This window comes from Thunnus maccoyii, chromosome 7, assembly GCF_910596095.1.
Source record: "Thunnus maccoyii chromosome 7, fThuMac1.1, whole genome shotgun sequence".
Classification (NCBI taxonomy): domain Eukaryota; kingdom Metazoa; phylum Chordata; class Actinopteri; order Scombriformes; family Scombridae; genus Thunnus; species Thunnus maccoyii.
Genome location: NC_056539.1, coordinates 27,161,230 through 27,184,509, shown reverse-complemented (window position 1 = coordinate 27,184,509; position 23,280 = coordinate 27,161,230). Strand labels below are relative to the sequence as shown.

The window sequence follows — 23,280 nt, the reverse complement described above, 5'->3', positions numbered from 1 at the left end:
CATCAGTGAGCCACGCCGTTGCACTGGGTGGCATGATCCTTTGCCCTGCAGAGTTTGTGCACAGTAGTTTTTTAGAAACAGCTCCAAAGACTAATAACAATCATCAGATTTTCATTCTCCAGAGAGTGGGTCCATGTATTAGCCCTTTTCCATACACATGTGCAACATGGCTTGACCCAAGTTGACTCGGCACGTCAGCCCAACACGGCAGGGATTTGCATCTCCATTACAACAGGCTACCCACTTTAGGGTGTGTCTTTAACCGATGATGCGCTTGTCTTGTCAATGAAATTTAAAAACAGTGCCCTCTTTAGCATTGTTTACTTAAGCTCCTAGGAAGTGCATCGAGCTGTGACTAGTGGTCAAAGTAGCAGCTGTAAAATGGTGGAAACATTTTTTCGAGTGTCACATCCCCCACAAAATGACTAATTTCACTATCAGAATTTTATTCATTTGGCCCGATAACATTTGGAAAGTCTAGAAGAGCCGCACGATTGAATCATTTTATCCCCATTCAAGTTAGCGGATAGCTAGCTAGCCAGCTCGTCCCTGAATGATGACGAAGCCCATCTGACGAGGCAGGTTGGGCACACTTTGACCGGAAGAAGAGAGATGGAGATGGAGATGGTCCATCTTGGGCGCAACTATGCATGACTAGGTGCAACTTGGCGTGTGTAAGCTGGAAAAGGAAATATAAAACAACATGGCATGGTTTGACTCAGCACAGCCAAAAGTGCCAAATGAAAAAGGCCATAAGTCAAGAGGTTGTGATATGTTGCACAACAAGATTGTGAAGCACTGCACATTCCCACACATTTGCAGTGGCCCCTGCCTTACATGGAACTGCACTCTGGGGACTGAAAATGGGATCACAATGGTGTGGCTCATTGACATGTTTTTAATAGTTTTTGGACAACAATAGGGGTCATATAGGAATAACATATATCAGGCTTTGGATTCACAACTTGTAAGTAGATTGTTGGTTTGGCTCTGCACATGAGATTTGTTGACAATAAGAAAAATATAGAAAATCACCAGCTATATCCTTTAAGCCAATACACCCACATGAGAGAAGTGTGGGTGTTTGCCAGAGATGGTCCACACAGGTACTCAAGACACAGAACCACACACATGCAGTCATGGAGTTCCAAAATAAATCTTTTTGCACTGCTGGTCTTCACCACAGAGTGGATTTCTAGAAATATTAGAGTATCCATTCAAGTAAAAAATAAACCTGATGAGTTAATAAAATCTAAAATTTAGATTTAGAAGTGTCCCATCCCTGCAAATCAAGATGCTTAATTCTGTCTTGTTTACCCAAATTAAATCCTGTTGGATGTTGTGTGCAGTCAGACAAGTAAATTCTTCAAACAAAAGATAGTCTCTTAAACTGCAGTGAGTGAGCGCTCTCTCTCCTCTCTTTCAGGAAAGCTGGATTTATCAACTATGAATGAATGTCATCACCACCTCCACTTCCTTTACACGCTAAGATGACATTTATGTCAGAGGATTTTACTGCTAATGTTAGAGCACTGCAAGTCTATATATAAGTTCTAGATAATGAAGTCACTCAAACTTTAAAAACTTACAACACTTGGGTGAGAGGCTTTCTAGTCTAGTTTGTAAATCTGGGACACTGAAACAAAGTCCTGTGCCAACTAAATTAAGTCCAGTCATGTCCTATAGGCAATCTCTGTAGCAGAATTCCACTTATTTATTTAAACTCATCTGTTCAGACAAGCATTTCGGTAGCATGTAGTATTTTATGTTTTCACTTGTGTTTTATGTCTGTTTCCCCTTGTATGTTTTATCTGTTGTTTATCTTTGTTTTATTTATTTGACTGTGAAGCACTTTGTGTCTTGAGTCTGTGAAAGGTGCTATATAAATAAAATGTACTTACTTACTTATTTATGACAATGTCAAGGGCATACATCTGTCTTTAAATTTGTTTTAACTGCAATATTTAAGTTTGACATTTGCAATAACAGTGATAGTTCCTCACCTTCCCTCCTGTTGACCTTAGCGAAGACCGGCCCATGGCTGCTAGACAGCTTGGAGGAACTTCTGAATGATGACGGTGGCAGATTGGACACCAGTGGGCTGTCACATACCTCTGTTAAAAAAATCACAAGGCAAAAAAGAGAAAGTTAAGGGTCAAGAATCATGTACCATTTCATTGAACCTATAGACATTATGTTATAGTGTCTTGTTAAAAAGCCAAGACTGAAGGAAATAAGGAAGTTTCCTTCTAATTGAAAGGTTAATCTTGAACATTGTTGAGTAGCTATAACAGAGATAACTGTGGGTTGGGGAAGATAACTGGTCACAAAGGGCAGGTGCAGGAATAAGACAACATGGTTTCAGAGGGAGAAGGAAATCAGCTAAGACCTTTTCATGCCTCCTACACTTTGATGTTTATGAATGTTAAGGATGGGAACTGGAGATCTAAGTTGAGAGTGACTCATATCTTGTAAGCATCTGTAAAACAATGCCATTGTTGCATTATATAGAAATAGTTTTGAAACTTTTTTGAGGTTATGGATGATGTAAGATTACACTTATGCACCAACAAACAACACTACATGTATGGCAAATATCTTTCAACAAGGACCCAGAGAAAGGACTTAAATTGCAAATGCAGTATCAACATAAAGTATGTTAACATTTTATCAAATGCCCCAGTATCCAGTTCAGTATTCAGTACGAGGTGCCCTGGTGCCCTAGAGGTCTGACACACTGACCATATAATTGCAACATCACAGTTTTTAAGGATAAGTCTGGTGTTATTTTATTTATAAGACCAAAACCCACAAACAAAATATCCAACTAACAAACATTGTATCCACAAACTGCTTATTAATTAACTTGTGATTTACCTTATTGTTAGCCATAACATACAATATAATATAACATATAATATAAAAAACATGCAGGCGAGTCAAACTGTTGCATTGTGTGACATACTGCATTGCTTCATTTTGATGAACACAGCCAGTATATCTATAAATATACAGTATACCACAGTCTTAGTAGTGATAGTAGTATAATTTTGCAATTTTTATTGTATTGTTGATTGTGTACACGTTCATTTATCATTTTCCTCATCATCAGATGGTAAATTTGACAGTTATAGCAACATTATATACAGCTCATTCAAGAGGTGATCATAAACAACTTAACACTGACTAAGATTAGAGATTTGATTCAGACTTGTATTAAATTAAGTTTTGAGTTTCTCTAATCAATGTTCAGACACAACCAAAGTTGAAAAATGAGATGCTGTAAAAACATAAAATACATTAAAAAAGCACAAAATCTCCTTCAACTCTCTTCCTCTAACTTTTAAATTTTAAACACATACACCTTTGCTTGCTAAGACAACCATTTCTTCACTGAAGTCTCTGAGTCAGCCTGTATCTGCCCTGCTGAAGTGTCTTTTAGCAAGAAATTGAAGATGAAGTTGTTATTCTGCAGCTGACAAAAGCAGTTATAAAACAGAAGCTGGGACTAAATTTAACATTTATCCATGGGGAGGCATTTTCCCTAGAACACTTGATTATTAACTAATTTCAGTTGGGACACTTACATCAAGGTTTTAATCATTTATTACAGCAATCTGCATTTAAGTCTTGCTGTGTGCCTCTGCTCATGTGATGCTCTGGAACAAATCTGAGCAAGCTTGACACAGACTTTCCCTGAGCTTGCTGAACATGAACACATATTAAAAGAAAACATTCAAAATTCATGAACAACTAAATCTAATACAGGATGAGGCTGAGGAGGTGAAGGGAGGTAAATTTTTGAAAGCAGGCAGCAGTGTAGCAGCGGGGATGAAGAGCTCAGCGTTATTGTACGCAGACTGAAATGTTTATATGAACCTCCTGTTGTGACAGACATACATGATGTAGGATGTACATAACATGACTATAAAATGACTTCAGTGCCTGCTTGAACTCCTGTGAGACTCCATTAACAAATGTTCACTCATATCCATGATTACTGTGTACGTTTAATATAAAACCTCTCTGTTAATGGACATTGTTCTCCACCACTGAGAAGAGAGCCAGTTCAAATTATTCACACTCCATTCAGAAGTGCCCAGTCCTGTCTCCCTACTCTGGCTTCAGCTGAGATTACTTTGTCAACATTATTGTACTTCATTTCAAGCACAGAAGGATTTTCATTACCTGAAACTATAAACCACCGGCTTTTGACAGTTTTGAATAGTCTGTCATATCTACCCAAGCATTCTCTAATCTAACTCCTCTGCAGGCACTTCAGAGTTTGTCTGTGCATTTCCACTCATGCTCAGGTCATTTACTACACATTCAGACAGATGGACTCTACAGGAAACTCTTGGCTTTTTATATCTCTCAGCATTTTATACAGATTCCAAGAGTATTTCTTCAGGATAAGAAGTTTAGAGAATATTTTCTCTGCTGAATTATCACCTCTTGTTCACACCTCCTCTGCTCACCTCTGATGTTTGTTAATTGGTACATGTGCAAAGTTGGGAAACTGAAAGACTGGACTCTAATTTCCTTTTTTTTATGTGTTAGTAAATTCACATATAAAATAAGAATAAATACAGAAATCAAGCCAGTCAGACCTCAAGGATTCATGGTTTTAAGGAGCCATGTTCTGCTGACGCTCAGGAACTCCTTCATAACAAAAAACCCAAGAGAAAAGAGCACATTTCGCCACTTTTGTATTCAACTTGAAAATCCAAGAGTGACCACCCATAAGACTTAAAAGACACGTAAATAAATAAACAGCATTGTTCTCGTATTACAATGTAGAGCCATGTCAGCCCTAGCATTATTAAGTATGATACAGGAAAATGTGGCAGACTATGGTAATAGTTTGGTTTATTGTTCATATTCAACAACTGTATATTTCTCTTTAAACATTACAAGAGGGAAGGATAATGAGTAATGTGTTTGGTGAACATAATGTTAGAGTCGCTAGAGCCTAAGCTTCCTTGAATCCAAAAAAGAGCAGTACAGAGAACATTTACATTTCCTTCATCACTTCGTAAACACAACCTGTTACTCCACAAACAAATGTAGTTAATGATGTGCTCCTTGGCCTTGGAGGTAATGCTTGGTTGCATTTTACATTAGAGCAGATAAACACACTGTGTAACCCATTCCTTATGCTTTTACTCTTACAAAAAAGACACCACCCTCCAAACTCTTTAAATGCCAAATATTTCTCTTGCTACAGCCCAACGCACACTTGTCAACAAGCTTGACAGGTCTGATGTGCCTAACTATGATTGCTAAGTTATCATCAAACAATTTTATTTGTGGTAGGGGGTTAAGCGAATGGTCAATTACAGTAAAGAACTTCTAATTTGAAGGGATGACCACAAACAAAATAAAGACTAAATAAACTTGTATAGATAGTGGAGCCTAACTCCATTCATTGTGCTGCTGTTGCATCATCTCCATCCAGCGAGGCCTGAAGCTGACACACAGACACAGAGCAAGCTGCGGATAATAGTGGAGCACTGTCTGCAAAGTATAGTGGAATTAGTGTAGAGAGGTGAAATGAGCACTGTAAAAGCTCAGCGGATAATGTGCTGTGAGAGCATGGCCCTGGCAAGAAAAGCTGGATAGAAGACAGATAGAAGCTGGATAGAAAACGGTGTTTGAAAGGGCGAGGCTGAGGCTTTCGGAGGAGTTGTGACATTTAAAGATTCTCTCCACACATGTATTAAGAGTTTAAAGATACTCTGCTTGGAGAAATAATGTGGGTCTGATATGGTTTTTTCGCAAAAAAAGTATAATTACCGCTTTATAAGCCGTAAAATGACATCTACTCCTTCTCCCTCATTAAAAATTCCAAAATCTATGAATATGCAAATATATTCATGGCTGCGCACAATAGTGCAGCGGCTTCTCTGGCTCTCGGTTATGGTGTACAGAGTGTTAGGGACACTTACTCACTCCACATGAGTAAGTGTGCAGATAACATGACCAGTGCAACTAGGCCAAGAAGGCACAACCCAACTGCACTTCTGAACATTATCAACAACTCACCCACCTCACTTCCACCGACTGCAGCTCCTGGGGACATAATGCCCTGAGGCAGTGGACTGGTTTAGCAGACTACAACAGCTCAGAGGTGAGAGCAAGTAGTTCGCACAGAAGCAGAAGAGGAGTAAGTGGGGTGGTGTGTTAGCTAAGCTAAAAGCTAACGTGACCAGTCCAGCAATTCCATCGCTCTTTCTGGTCAACGTTTGGTCGCTGGATAACAAAATGGATCTGATCTGTCTGAGACTGAGCGTTCATCGGGAGATGAGCAACTGTTGTGTTTTTCTCCTGACGGAAACTTTGCTAAACAGCAATGTGCCAGACTCGGCTTTTCAACTTGACAAGTTGCTCCTCTTCCTTGCAGATCAGAATCAGCTGTCAGGAAAAACCAGAGGAAGTAGATTCTGCATATAATTATCTATAATTATAAATGATCAGTTCCTTAGATTTGTGATGTTTTGAGACTGCCCTTGGTACACTGCAGTTTCAAAGTGGAAATTCTTAGTCATGGTGTTGACTGTTTATTTTGCTCCTGGTATATCTTGTTGCATATGAAAAACACCACATGGGCATGTTAACAAGGTTAAAAACTTGAAAACTTGGTGAGGGTTTTTCAAAGTGACTGTGAGAAAATAGAGCACAAATACAGGCAGCTTTGAGGAAAATGAAAGTAAAAGGCTGCTGAACTCGTAGCTGCTGACCGGAGCTTTGTCAGACATGATTTCAGGAAACTACAAGACATTTCTAAAATGGAGCTGAAAGAAATGAACAGTTTCATTATTAAATCCTTGACTGACAGCAAAGGGGAACTCTACTGCAATATATATATTGTTTTTATATCACAGCTAATGGGTGTTGTACCCCCTTCAATGTGATAGAATCACACTACACCACTACCAGGAGTGAGATATTGCTTTAATAAAATGGTTACAAAATATTACCATATATAAATTATAGACACAATCTAATGAAGACAGTTTAATTAAATAACAATTACATTACAAGAGTCATTTACAAAAAAGTAGTTCCTGGCTGCCATTGGTCGCTATGCAATGTTAGCAAACTGCTAAACTAAAATTCAAGCTAGTCAGCGATCTAACCAGAATTTATTTATTCACATTAATTTTAATGTTCCCTTTAATTGTACACCCATGGAAAAACTGTCTAATGCCACTGGGGTCCATTTGCAAAGCGTTTGTAATAATGTTAGGTCAACTAATGTTGTTAGGAGATGCATGGCTTGGTGTGGCGAGGATGCTGCTCCACTGTCTTTGGACACTGAGCTCCAGTTGCCAATAGTTCTGGAGAGATCTCTCACATTTGTGCCCGCTTATGGACGTTATCTTTCATGCTTCAAGGCCCGCATCCGAAAGCTTTTGCACCATGGTACTGCAGAGACCGTGGTTGGTGGAGCTCTGTGTCGTCCCCGCTTGCTTACAGATTGCAGGCAACGTTTTAAAGGTAGCCATGGAGGGATAATTAAAAATAGAACTGTAAAAGGACATTAAACGTCATAGCCATAGTACACACTCATTATACCACAGCTATCTACCAATCAGAGTGCAAGATTTCAACTATCCATTTTATAATTAGAATTTTTGATTAGAATGGAACAGAACCCAGAAGTTGAGGTTTCACTTCAGTTTTCTATAGAAGCTGCGTGTTCAGACAGAATGCGAAATTAATTTTAGTACATTCGCTGTTTGCAAGACAAAATAACGCAAGGCGAAAATTAGCTTCGTTCTGTCGGGGTAAAACGCATCAATATCTATATACACACTTCATAAAAGCAGCTATCATATTTACTCGCTGCATCCTTTTACTACACTTTTAGTCTGTATGACATTGTTAACTACCAGCTTCCACGACGTTGCTAATGTACCTGTAAGCCATTGCTTACAGGTACAGGACAAAGACACCAACACAGAGACAGAAAGCCCATCTATCCATCTGCAATATATCATCCACTTTACCATTTTAGTGAATAACTTAGTGCCCAGAGAAACTACCATAGAGCCAGAGATGCCGAATACCGGTGAGTATCATCCATCATTTCAAACAAAAGGTAAAAGAGCAGTTTAAGTGTCCCAGACAATCAAGAGTCGACTCGATGATCAGCCTGTCTCTCTCTCTCTCTCTCTCTTCCTCAGAATGAGCAGGATAATGAGGCCCTGCAGTACTTGTTTGTGCTCCAGAGCACTAACAACAATCGTCAAGTGAAAAACAGCTGTACTTGTTTTTTGTCTGTTTGTTTGTGTCTTTACAAACTTCTCACCCTTTACCAAAGCCAGTAGACGGAGGTTTATTATACGCTATGAGACTGTTTGACTGCAGAAACAATACTGGAAACTAAAAGGTGCTTGGAGAGCACAAGCCTCTGCCAACATTTAGCAACTTTTCCAACTTAGCAGAAACACAAAAATAAATCATGTCTAACACTGAAATTCAATCTCAAATGTATTACTTGAACTTGCAAATATACCCCACATTGCTTCTGGTGATTTCATAATAATGGATATAAACAATAACAGTCTATTTTTAGTTATTGTTTGCCCTTTTCATTGCAAATCTCAAACCTGTACTCCCTAGGTTTTTGAGATGCTGACAGACACTTAAACTAAAAGGATTTTCAAAACATGAAAATCCACCCACACTCAAACAAGCAACTGTCTGGTCCCAGGTGTATCACAAGGAACAGGGTGAAGGACATGACTAGAGAAAAGTGGAGGACAGAAACTTACAAATGTCAAAGTCCACATTCAGCATCTTCCTACTCAAGGTTGGACTGACAGCAGGTGTTGAGCAGTGAAAGGTCTCAGCCCGAATGGTGGACATAAATTTGTCTCCTGCAGACTACAGTGTTGGCACATGTCACATGTATGATTTCACATTGTCATTTTGCACTGTATGTCAGGTCATAATTTCTCTGTGTGTCAGTCTGTCTCACTGAGCATGTCATTGGAGCAATGTCAAAAAAAAATCCTGATTATTGAGTGGGCTATACTGCTATATTGCTAAAGTGGTGTGGCTCCCCTAGAAATTGCATTTCTAAACTACAAAATTGTTTTATAGTTGGGCTAATTAACATATTTCTGCCTGGATTATGTTCACAGGCAACTATTTTTAGTGAATGAAGCACTACATTTATGTACCACACTAAAATTGGAGGCAGTTGGGTTGTATGACAGGCGTACAATGTCGCCACAGAAAATGTTTCAGCCATGTTTTTCAATCATCCCTATCATGCACCTCTGATGAAAAAGATACACTTCTGTTTTAATCAGTATCCTGTGTAGACACACAGACGGCACACTAGCTGCTGTTGCTGCTCTGCTTACATGCTGTGTAGACACGGTTAACTAAGTGCTATCAGTGGCTAAACATAACCATAAAAAAAGTTTAATAACGCCTATAGTCACTATGAGATATTTAACTGCAAGATCAGATATTTTGGTGAGAAAAAATAAAATACATTGTCACTAAACATTTTACATACAGTATGTTCAGTATCAACATTTATGCAGCTTGCCATATACATTAATTAACAAAATGTTCTCGTTATGTTGACAGAAAACATAATTTGAGTGTCATTATGTTTCCCTCAAAACATATTTGCTGTCACAGTTTAGTAATATATGACAGGAATTTCTAGGAGATGATATTGCTAGAGATGGCAATGTCAGTTGACAGTCCCCTGACTGTTCATCTAGTGACATCACCAGGTCAAAATTTGTCCAGTACCTTTTGTTTAGTGCTACTTTACATTGATTAAAACATGATGATTTTTACACTGTACAGAAATAACAACCAGTAACATACATGTTATGAATAGGTAATGTCTAAATGCTCAGAACAAATAAAGACTGGATCAATTTTTAACATCTTTACTTAACTTATACTACATATGATATCATAAATCTCAGTGTTGACCTTTATGCTAACACTTTTGTGCTCACAACATGATAAACCTTTCTGATAAAGATTTCCAAAGACCTTTATCCTGGCACTACTGTCTTACCATCTCACCTACACTTCAGTACATTTAGTTCACCCCGGCTGCTGAGGATCAAAAACAAACTTTAGACCTCAACTTTTAACAGTGTTGTTTCTTTACAATGAGCATTACAATCTCACAGGGACTCTAGCATGGCTGTAAATTCTTAGTCATGTTTCTTAATAAGTGCTACATAAAGTGTTAGATTCCCTCTGTAAATACAGACAAAATTATATTCACAAGTGAGCTGTGACTGATAACTGGTAATTATTCCCTGTTTATGACTTTCTATTGCTCTTCTTTCTCCCAAAGTTGTGAAGTATCACCTAAAAGTATTTTGTCAAGTCATCTATAATCATCACTATTTCTGGCTGTGTAAGACTTGGACGTGAAGCTTAATCGTTTGCCTGGTAAAGCAGTTTGGCTGAGACTCATGTGAATCCTGTGTCTGCTTTGGCTGCCGACTGGAGTCTGACAGTCTGACGGCTTAACTGCGACACTCTGCTGCTGGGCTGACTGCTAACAATGGGAGAAATATCTATTCCTCATTTCCAGCCCTTCATCAGTTAGTGACACAGCAGTCAGGCCAGTGATTCTGCTGACTCTCTCCATCTAAGACCTCCCTAGTTAGAAAATTACATTACATGCATAAGTAGTACAGCACTAGATAAACTGTTCTCTGCAACACGATTAACTACTTTCTTTCAGTGAAATGGTATGAAAACAATGCTGTAATTTCTTCCATGCTAACTACATTAATATCTGGCTCCATGGGAGGCAGACCTAATCAGCAGAATTAAATGATTAAAAAACAAACCAAAAAAAACTGCACTGCAATTAAAACATTCATCTAAAGTCTGTGAGGTTTAACCCTCATCACATGCCGAGTGCTGAAACAAGCAACACAAAAATAAATGCAAACAGATTAGTAATGAGAGGACAAATTCAGAATCATTCACAATGAAATATGTCAGTCTTATGCAGATTTGGGAGAACTGCTGCAGGCTTCATCACTTCCGCTAATGAACCCGGGAGGAGATGTGTGGAGTATTTGATGAGCATATCATTAATGGATCATATTTGCATTTCAAAATAGGGACAAAAAAATTGAATGGCATAGTTTTCTTTGCAGACATCCTCATTGAGAAGACATTAAGTCACTTTGTTAAAAAAGAGTGATTATGCCGTTTTTCCATTCTCCTTTGCCTCTAGCACTATTCCCTACGGGTGCAGAGGAACTGATATTTCTAAAGGATTTTTAACCAATCAAGCAAAACATTCCCCTATTTTCTGAAAGACAAGGAAGTTTTGCATGATTTAAACCCTGGGCTACTTAAAGACATTGTTATTGGCAGTACGTGGGATAAACATCCTGTTATGGACTGTAATTGAGCTCTTATGGAAATGTAAATACCTGCAAATCAAAAATTGCAAAGAGCCTAATGTCCTACTCCATCCTTCAATAATGCTCTAATAGACATTTATTATTAACAGTGATGAACCCTTCAAATATTTAATTATTAATCATTCTATATGAAGATGATTGCTATAAGTTTGTTTGCTCGAATTGTACTTATGTTTGCTGTTGGTATTGTTAAAATATACAATACTATTGTTAAATGTGAAGGTCATTTTTGGTAAAGTAACCACCTCCTAACATTGTGATCTAATAGTAAAATTTAAAAAGCTTTAATCAGCAGTTAATGAAGGGAGGAGGTTGTGTCTTTGTTAGTTATAAAGCCCTTGGATTACATTTGTTTGGATTGCACAATTTGTGTGTTGTTGTCACAGAATAAAATAGATATATTAGAATATTTATCTGCAGCTACAGAAACCATTCATCTGGTTGAGTGAATTTGTGAGTAACCTTAAAATTTTGAGATGGATTTATTGTAAGAATCCTAAGAAGTATAAATGTGTTAAAACTATGCATCACCAATAAACACCATTTTCCTTGATTCGATTATCTGTTCACATGTTTTTTCCTCTTTTTTTCTCATCTGCTATGCTGATGATATCCTACTCTATCTGTCCTTCCCACCAGATGACTCGACTGTCTCAGCACGGATCTCAGTATGCCTCAGCTCAGTCCCTCTAAGACTGAACTCTTGGTGATCCCAGCCAGTCCTTCTGTTCAGCACAACATTGGTATCCAGCTCAGTTTAGCCTCGCTCTCTCCAACAAAGTCTGCTAGAAATCTGGGCGTTGTGATTGATGACCAACTAACTTTGACTGAGCATGTTGCTTCACACTATATAGCATCAGAAGGATCAGTGCTTCTCATCTCCTTGTACAGGCAGTGGTAACCTCTTGCCTTGACTACTGTAATGTCCTTCTGGCAGGGCTGCCGCCATGCACAGTAAAACCTCTGCGAATGGCCCATTATGCAGCATCACATCTGGTCTCAAACCAGCAAAAATCAGCTCATGTCACTCCACTTTTCATCACTCTCCACTGGCTCCCTGTTGCTGCTCGCATGAAGTTAAAGTCACTAATGCTCGCTTTCAGAGTAGCTCATAGCATAGCACCCACCTATCTGAACTCCTTCATCTAGCTTTATGCGCCTTCTCGTTTTATACAATCTGCAAAAGAACGACAACTAGTCTTACTCTCACTACAAGGCAAGAAATCTCAATCGAAACTCTCTCCCTGTATGATCCCTCAGTGGTGGAACGCATTCGGTCAGCAGAATCCCTTTCTGTCTTCAAAGATCACTTGAAGACCTACCTCTCTCAGTAAGTGTACTTACTGACTTTATATGCTCTTTGTCTATCTCTCAATCCTTCTTTAGCTCACTCGCTCAAAAAAAAAGTAATCTGCAAGGCACTTATATTACTTCATACACCTGCAAGCCTTGTGTCAGATGGAACGTGGATGGTGTTGAAGTACTTACTCTCAATGGCTTCTACTTGATCTACTGCACCTCATTTGTACGTCGCTTTGGATGAAAGCGTCAATGAATAAATGTAAAACTACATGGCAACCATGTATCTCAAACTGAAAATGTTTCCATTACACAAGATAATGTTCATCTTTACATGTACAGTCTTATAATGTGATTTTTAGAAGACTTGAGAGCAAAGTTGAAAGTTTTCTAGTTAACTGGCCAGTTTTCAGAAGTGACCATTTTTGCCTAATATATCTTGTAGTGCTTGTGGTGTCAGTTGCAAAAAGCAAAACAGCAGTAAATAATCAATTGACTGTGTGTTGCAAGCTGACTGATGTTTTTAGCATTTTAGAGAAAACTGACAAGCTGTAACTGTCTATTGCAGGCACATGACATCCATTAAAATTCAAGTATTAGAAAATATTCTGCTATTTTGGTTTGTTATTGGTTTATTCATACAAACAAAGCAGAAATTAGATCATACCGTTAATGTCAACCTCATTATTATAATACCTGATACAATGTTTCCTTTAACATTGGATTCAATTTTAACATTTTTGTGAAAAGACTTAAAATTATTGCCATCATAGTCATAGATTTTATATGTTTCATGCTGTTTCACAGATTATGATAACTGTCTTGACGGTATCTTCTGAGAAACCACTTAACCTGTGTTACCGCAGCAGGGTTTTCTTCAAAGAAAAGGTAATTGCATTGAAAAATCTCTGTTACAGTAATTTCACCCTCCTGGCAGTACAGTAAAATTTTTCAAACGAACAGAACTTTATATTGCTGAGACTTGTGTTGCTGTGCAGCACAGAGCTGCAGCTGTGTGAAGGTGAGATGAGGAGAGTCAGGCGAATGAATCTGACATCACACACACACACAAAAGAAAAACCCACTGATGGGTGAAATGAGAGAAGGAGTTGGGACCGTCACTGCATGGCTTAAAGACGAGGGGTGACTACAATGGATGTCCACACAGGGCACTAAACTAAACTCCTCCACTTCTCTTTCTTTTGTACACTCCTCATTTCTTCTCTACCTTCACTCCTCTCGCTGCTCCCTTCTTTTCAGTATTTTTAAACTACCCACTTACTGGGCAGTCAGACTGAAAACAGCCCTGCATTACAAAAAAGCAGAGGGCTGCATTAGTAGTATGATACTTTGAGTACCAGTAAGATGATGAAATACAAACCAGGAACTCTAGTTTGAACAACAAATACATAAGTTTCAAGGTTTATCACTGCATAGTTATCATGACGGGAATTATCTTTAATGACGATTATGAGGTAAACAATAGAAAATCTACTAGGAATGTCTGCTTGCACGTATTTGGTTGGGCAATGAATTGCCTTGCCAGATTACACTGTATTGTGTCCTAGCTAAACTTGAGCCAGGTTTAACTTTTTTGCTGGATCAACCTGCATTCTTTTTGCCAAATCCATCTACACTGGTACTGCAGCTGTGCAAATACAGCTTTAGCATTGGAATGAATGAGAGGACTGATTTTTTTATGCAGTGTTGTTATTGTTTGAGACTAAACATGCTGGAAACATAAAACATATAATTTCCAAATATACTTTTTCTTAGTTTAGAAAAATTGTGGTATTGTTTTTAGGAACTGGATATAGATTGGGTTATTGTGTTACATTAAAGTAGACATAGCATCCTTTTTTCTCATTTTCTGTCATTTCTATACTGTTAACTGTTGAATGCTTATGCTAAACGTGGTCAATGTTCCAAAATTTAAGGTGAACGTATGTAAAAATGCTCCCTGTAAGTCAAAAGCCAGGGCTTCAGCCTGCTCTAAACGCTTCTTTTGCAAAGTTACCTCTACTTCCCCATCAAACTGACGTCAGATCGTGCCCACAAATGGCCATCCGTTCCATAGCCTTTGTTGCTAAGGTTGTTCCACAGGCTGTTCGCATTGTCCACTTGCATATTTTGGATTAGATTTCTTCTCAAAATTTACAGATGTATTTTAGAAGTTCATTCTTCAAGTAAAGAACAAAAAAAAAGATGTAAAATCTGACTACTACTGTTAGTTTAGCCTCCGAAACCAGTAGAAGCTTCCTGAAACTTGCCAACCAGAACAGAGTGGGCTTATTGGGAAGGGGGCAGGAGCAAAAACAGCCTATGCTGTTTCAGACAGAGCCTGAACTGAGGGGCTGCATAAATGCCCAGTATAAGATTATAAGGAGTTATTTAAATTGCAAATTATGCAAAGATATTCCAGTTGAGTCAGAGTCATAATATAGAAATGTGCATGCTATGTTCTCTTTAAGTAATACACATAATATTTTTCTTAATAGCTGATGACCACAGTTCCTACTTTCCTCCTGTTTCAGAGAGTGACAGTGAATAGTGACCTCAGCAGAATGTGGCTGATTCTTGGACCGATAACAAGTCATCTGATATAATGACAGGGCGATTTGATGAATGGCTCTGTTTTTGGGGAGGCAGACATCCACTGGGGAGCCGGCCTTGGGCAAATACAAAATCCCACAGGTCACAAAGGCAGATGGATGGACTGCAGTTCTGTGTCACTTTTATCGCTTAACTACTTGTCCCTGGATTAATAAATCTAGAATTATGACTGGCAGCTCCAGGCACACACCACCAGCCACTGCCACCCTTATGTAACCTTGACTTAATCAGAGCCTCTTCATGACTCCACTTATACTAAACACATTTTCATAAATGATACTAAAGAAGAAAAGTAAGGGTGATTTATTCTCCACTACTTTGCTCTTTTCGTGTGTGGATCTCTAAGACTGTGCTGTCATGAAGCATAAAGGACAGCAGAGTTTCCAGAGAAAATGTCTCACACATTCACACCAAATTGATTTTATTCAGAGGTTTATGTTCTCTCAGGGCAAACCACCACCTCATTGAAAAGTAATAAATTCTGATGAGACAGGACTGTTCGCATATGAAACAGGGAGCTAGGCCCAAATTTAAATCAACTCCTCTCCCAGCATATTTTTTTTTACCAGCTTATTCTCGGTCTAGCTCTAGATTGGAGGAAATGAATTTCCAGCACTCTGAGAAAATAACAGCACCTTAACCCTCATCCTACCAACATATTTAACATATAAGGACTACCGACTGGGGTCCCTGGGGACCCCAAGAATACATTACTGTAAGAAACAACCATCATAGCAAAATGTTAACTTATTTCTTCTCAAAACATTACTAGTTATCTGAATAATGCAGTCTGAAAAACAAACAAAACAAAACAAAAGCAGATTATTATTATTTTAGGAAAGTTACGGTTAATTTGCATATTGTGTAAAATAAAAATATATACTTTTCTTTGATACAAATTGCAGCTTTTATTCCAAGTACAATCTTTCCACAAAGCCTTCAAAATGACTGACAGAGTGCCCCTACCCCCCCCCCCCCCCCCCCCCGATAGAATGTGATACTTCACCCACGGCAAACATGAACTCAATAAATACTTCCATCTATTTAAACTTCATAAGCGGAATTGGATGCTTTTGACTGGGGTCCCCCAGGACCCCAATACATATTTTAGTATAATACATATAATAGTATTTTTAAAAAGCACTGATTAAAACAGAAACAGAACACAATGATATACAAGTCATGAAAAATTGGAATGACAGAATAACGCACTTGTGAGGTATGACAAAAAGTATACCTCTGGGGTCTGCAGGCACCCCAGTCGGTAGGATTAAGGTTGAAGTTCAACATGAAGACAAAATTGTGTTTTATGTAATGTGTCTACCTGTACACTGCTGGTGGTAAAGTGCAACCGATGGTTATTGCAAAATGAAGAAAAACAAAGACGGACAGTGTATGTGGGAGGAAGAAGGTGCTGAATGTTTTAACAGTGACATTATTAGTGATGAAGTTAATGAAGATGGTGGCTATGACGATGATATATAAGGATGGTTTGTTGACAAGTCGCCTCTTGCAGTCCAAAACCAAAAGAGACTCAGTTTACAATCATGTAAAGTCACAACAAAGCATATCACATTTGAAAACCTGGAACCTGGAGGACTACAATGGAAATAAGCCCTCAGGCTTTATTGTGTTTTCATCCTCTGTGATTTTTAGTTTATGTAATGACTGCAGCGCAGGGTTGTATGTGTTTTTTTAAAATTCAGTCATTCATTGATTCAACTGGTGAGTTTTTGACGTTTGGCTTCAAAAATTACTGAAATGATTAATCGATTATCAAAATAGCTGCCAATTAATTTTCCGTTGATCATTTTCTACTTCTACATGTGGTAAATAAAAAAGATGCAAAGTGTGGGTGTGGAAGATTTTGAGTTGTTTAAAAGCAATTTTGACGGGGCTGGCAGCTGAGTAATGAAAGTAAAGTAATTACTAATGGAACGTGTTACTTTTGCTGCTGAGTAATGAGTAATGTAATTACTTCTACAATGAGTAATGTGTAATCAGCAATTGATAACAATTTTCAAGTAACTTGCCCAACAATGGTCCCCCAATACAAAACATCTAATTTTAATAATAATAATAATAGTAATAATAATAATGATAATAAACTTTACTTATAGCACCTCTCAAAACAAAGTCACAAAGTTCTACAAAACAGCATAAAATGGTAGAGAAACAAAGGTAAAAATAATTTTAACATTTAACAGTTAAAGGTTGTACAACATTGGGAAGAAAATATAGAAGCAAAAGGAGCTACATATGAAGAAGAGTAAAATAAGAAAAATAAAAGAATATAAAATAATTAAAATAATCAATAAAATAAGAATTAAGAGAATGACTTAGGCTTTAAGAAGTGACTTAAAAGATGAAAGTTAATTCAGACCACAAGCCCTGTAAAAGCACACTTAGATAGAAATATGTTTTTAAGGGATTTAAAAGAGGATAAGGAGCTCGCCAGTGTGATCTTCTCAGGGAAGTTATTCCAGAGAGTGGGGACCCTAACAGAAAAGGCCCAGTGACCCTTGGGCCTCAGCCAAGATTGTGGAATGGCTAGCAGAGCCTTGGCTGAGGACCTCAGGTTGTGACCAGGCACATATGATCTGAGATGTACACAAGTATGAGTCTGAAGCGGGCCTTAAAAGTTATCAGTAATTTCTTACAATCAATTCTAAAAATTATGAAGAGAGAAAGAGAAGCTAAAATAGCAGTAATGTCTCTTTTTTGGCTTTGGTGACGAGTCTATCTGCTGCATTTTGGACAAGCAGTAATCTATGTAGACTCTGTTGGCTCAGACATGTGTAGATTGAGTTACATATAATATGCATTATATATAATAGTCTAAACAAGAGTAAATAAAAGCATGTATGACAGTCTCTAGATTTCTACTGGATAATATTGAACTAATCTTGGCGAGTCTCCTGAGGGGCGAAAAAACAAGACTGGACAACTGTGTTAACATGCCTGTTCAGGCTTGTTCAGGCTAAGGCCTACGGTGATTAGCAAAGATGACACCAAGATTTTTGCAGTTTTGGGCTGTACTGTGGGACAGAGAGCCCTGATGTTTTGAAGTATAAGCATTAACTGTGCCAGGGCCAATAATAATTACCTCAGTCTTATAAATATTTAGCTGCAGGAAATTTTGGGCCATCCAGCATTTGAGGTCAAGGACAGTCGTTGAGTGTATTAATTTGCCAAAAATCATTTGGGTTAAAAGAGAGGTACAACTGAGTGTCATCTGCATAGAAATGGAAGCTCACATTATGCCAACGGATGACATGCCCCAGGGGTAACATGGAGAGAGAGAACAAGAGTGGTCCCAGGACAGACCCCTGCGGTACCTCGCAGGTCATCTTCACAGAGGATGACTGTGACTTTCCAATGGCTACATTGAAAGATCTATCTTGTAAATAAGAATAAAACCACTTTAAAACTGAACCAGAGATGCCAACCCAGTGTTTGAGATGTTCCAATAAAATAGAATGATCAACAGAGTCCAATGCACTTAGATCTAACAGAACTAAACTGAAGACTTTCCAGCATCAGCAGAAACCAGCAGATCATTCATCACATTAAAGGGTGCAGCTTCTGTAATGTGGTTTGCCCTAAACCCCGACTGAAATGTCTTAGAGTCTGTTTCTGTTTAAAAAAGCAATCAATTTTTCAGCAACAGCTTTTTCTAGAACCTCAGAAAGAAAGAGAAGTTTGGAAATTGGTCTGAAATTATCCAGGGAGTTAGGGTCTAAAGAGGGTTTTTTTCAGAAGGCGTTGAACAATTGCATTCTTAAAATAAGCAGGGACATAACCAGACAATACTGACATGTTAATTATGGAGAGAATATAGGGGGTGACTGATCCATATACTTCTTTTAGAAATTTCACAGGCAGGATGTCGTGAGCACACAAAGAGGGCTTCATATTATTAATCACCTCACTGAGAGTGTCAATAGATATTGAGTATCAAAGGACTCAAAGAAGGCAGTAGCTTTAAAAGAAATTGTTGAGTCCTTTGCAGGAGGGGGAATGTGCATTCTCATGCTAGAGACTTTGTTGACAAAGAAGGTTAAAAATTCTTCACATTTCTCAGGGGAGGAGTCCATACTGACACTTGGAGGAGCCTCTGTGGCATGGTTAATTACACTGAACAAAACCCTGGAGTTGTGTCAGTTCTTTTCAATTAGGTCTGAAAAATACAGTGCTCTGGCATTTTAACCTCTGTATTAAAATTTCTCATAGAATTTGTTAAAATGTCAAGGTGCATGGTTAGTTTAGAGGTTTTCCACTTCTGCACATAGTGTTTCTGCTCTGAAACACTATGTTTAAGGACAAGATCAAGGGTGTGGTCCCTGTTGTGAGTGGGCCCTGTGACAATTCCACTTAAATTAAAAGATTCAACAATGTTTGAAAAGGATTATCAGGACAGCAAATGTGTATGTTAAAATCTCCCACAATCAGAACTCTATCATATTACATTACAATAGAAAGGAGTTCAGAGAACTGTTCAAGAGAGCCAGACACAGATTTAAGGGGGCTGCAGATTAAAAGGCACAGAGTTTTAAGGTTCCCTCTAATAGTTATAGAATTCTTGAGCTTGTCAATTTAGAAACTCTTGGAGATATGGATGTCTTATGCAAAAAGTTCTATTGACAAACACAAACTTGATCGACCAAGGAGATAGCAGTTACGATTTGATGGTGTAGACCCATTGAGATACCACAGCAAGTGGTTCAACCCTGAAGGAAAAGGGTTGAACCACTCTCAGTTATTCAGGCCGTGCCCAAGCGACCTTGTTCCTTGTCATAACATCAATGTAAGATTGTTTACTTTAGCGCTGTCTCTATGGCAACAATCATAAAGTTGTCTGTCTCTCACTGCCTGCCTGTCTATATGAAACTTCACAATAGTGAAACACGATGACTCAAAAGATGAAAAGTCACCCAAGGAGATGAGTGAGCACTTGAAGCTAACAAATTCAAGTTGACCTCCTTTACCAGATAACCTGAGACAGTTGAAAAAGGAGACATTGGGGGGTGAGAAATCTATCAGGGACATTAAGCCAGGTTTCTGGTATCATAAAAAGTCAATTTTGTTAAAGATGATAAAATCCTGGCAAATAAAAGATATGTTGGAGAGGGACCTTATATTAAGTAAAGTGGCCAAAAGTAGGAGTTGGATTTAAAATAACTAAGTTACATGTGTTTCTATGATTTGCAGGGGCTTCAATGGTTTTGTAAAACCATTTGAAATACACGTGTTAAAAACATGGCTATTAACACAGGGAGCATGAAACCCACTATCAGCTGAAACAAGTATATAAAAAAGGTCCCTAGGTTGGGTAGGGTCATGCTGATGTGCAGGTCCGTGGGTCTCAATAATACATTCAATAGGCCTAAAACTGGATAGGCCAAGCGCACTGCAATAAGTGTAGTTTACAGCAGAACCAAAACTGAGAGCACTGGGCCCCTGTGGATGTCAGTTAGTGACGGGGCTGTCCGCACAAGTGCGGATGCTGAATGTTGTTGTCCATAGCACAGACATGGGAGTCGGAGAGGATGGAATAAAACACATTTGCAGAGGACATTTGTGAACCTGCTTGATTTGGATGGAGTCCATCACGCTTAAAAATAGAAGCGTGTTCCCAGAACAGATTAAAATTGCCAATAAAACCAAATTGTAAACGGCACCACTGCGACTGAAGCCAGGTGTGAAGCTGCAAAAGTCTTCTAAAATGCCCACTGCCATGGCCGAAAATGGGGAGTGGGCTGGAGATAAAAACTTCCTTCTCACTGAGTTTTAGGATATTAAACTTAACTGACATATATAGATATACTGACACAGCAAACTAGGAAGTTCTGCCAGAATGTCATTTACCTTGGCACCTGGAAAGGTTTTTTCCCTGCTGGACCTGATGTCCCTGATAATGGAATCACCCACAATCACAGTAGGCTGTGGAGCAGGTCAAGTAGAATAGCACCCTCAACTATCATGCACTAGTGGATGAGGATTCCTAACCAATGCAGAGGACACTGCACCAGGTGGATGCTACCATTGGCCGGTTCAGAGTTGGCAGAGTGTCTGGACACTTCAGCAACCTACGGCATGAGAATGAGGTTTCCTTTTGGGATCTGGGGTGGTAAGCAGTAGCTGATGGGGAGCGCTCTGCTCCTGGATGCAACGGACCAGTCAGTGGAGGGAAGTCTTTCTTGCCCAGGATGTCAAATCCATTTGCTGGCAGGTCAGGGGGAGCAGCCGATGAGGAGGGAGGACAGCCAGCTGGAACAGGATGTACCAGAGATGGTGGAGAGGTCAGAATTTCCAGAACTTGAAATTGATTCCCAAGCTGAGTTACCTCCCATAAGAGTGGCTGGAGACAGTATTTACACCGGCTGAGCTTACTGCTTTTAACCTGGCTCTGAGATGGATGGAGTTGAGCAAACTTGGGTCTTAGGTTTTGCTCCAAGGTGGAGCCGCACATCCTCCCCCGTGGGAGAGAGGCCCTTAGAGTCCCTCTCCCTGAGTTCAGCCTTCAGTCGTGTAGCGTCTATCTCCAAATGTGCAAAGGTAGGATGGCAATCCACACACACAGCCATAGTTGTTGTCAGGACCAGGATTTAGCCACCTGGTTACAACAAGCCTGGTTAAAATCCTCACTAAAACTGACCCCCTAGCCTAGCCCCAGGCTAAAAACAAACCTAGTTAGGCTTAGCAGGAGTCGAGGTAGTCCAGTGATCAAGCAATGAAATTAGCATAAAGTGCGTAGAAGTTCTAAAAGTAGAAGATTGTTTAAAAACAACCTAAAAACCACAAATAAAGCTCTTAAAAACCACGGAGGGTTAAACTAAAACATAAAAGTCAATGTAAGAAATGGTGTGGTAAATGGTGTGGTCATGGCTAACTGGAACCACGGTTATGACTAGATTAGTATTAGTCTCCAGGAAATTAATGTAAATCCATGCAATGTCTTCCTAAGTGATGGAAACATGTTTGTCTGTGTTTATCTGTGTACTTTAGGCTTAGGTTAAAGTTAGGTTTAGGGTAGCCCCATATGTGACCTCGGCTCAGTCACATATGCTTCTCAACGAAAGCCTAATGGTAAACCTAAACACAAATGTTTTTTTCTAGCTGTTATCTCGCAGCAATCCCTAGATAAGAACATGTTTGTTTTGTACATGTTTGTAGTTCTATTTCTGAAAAGCTGGGCACAGTTTGTGGAAATACTGGATTTAAACTTTGGTTTCGCCTCAGGCAAAGATGTTCTCATCCCAGGCAAACAGTAAACACACGTGCAATCACTAAAAAATACCTTGGAAGATGCAAACTGCTGTTGGATAACAGCAAAAAGAAATGTACTTTGTATACCCATAAGGTTTGCACTGAGAAGCCTGTGTGACTGGATCAGAAGTCTAAGTATAACTATGTGTGTGCTTGAGAGAGAGAGAGACATATATCAAAGAGAGAAAGACAGAATCACTAAAGATGATGAGTGTGACAGTGACAGAGATCTCTTGTCCTTCATGTACAAAAGATGATGAAGGATATGATAGTTCCTCACTGAGCTGAAACATTTTCATTGCTTAGGAAGCATAATCTGGGCAGAAAACAGGTCTTTAAGTGGATGATAAAGGCTCTAACTGATACACACCTGATGTGAAACATAAAGGACAAGGAATTGATACAGTAAAATTGCAGGTTTTGTGATTTGTCTCTTGCTCTCGGGCTCCATGCACTGAGGAAATTGTTGTGTCTGAGCCAAAACAGATAATGTATTTATCTGAATTTGGGTCAATGTCAGTCAATACTATCAATACTCCTTTTTTTTTTTTTTTTAACAGCCGTTGTCTCTCCAAACAATCAATACAGTTGAGAAGCCACAATGCCTATCAATGCGTACATCCCTCCTCTCTCTCCTCCATTATCCATCCATCTTTCCGTT

The 23,280-nt window shown here is 38.8% G+C and overlaps 1 protein-coding gene across 1 annotated transcript in view; it reads right to left on the bottom strand.

Annotated features, from left to right (window-relative positions):
- The window catches only part of LOC121899937 (contactin-associated protein-like 4), a 120,399-nt gene that overhangs the window by 94,859 nt on the left and 2,260 nt on the right, over positions 1-23,280 (bottom strand). Inside the window, exon 2 of the mRNA XM_042415718.1 lies at positions 2,004-2,114. Coding sequence (XP_042271652.1) covers positions 2,004-2,114 — 111 coding nt within the window. The remainder of the gene's footprint in view (positions 1-2,003; positions 2,115-23,280) is intronic.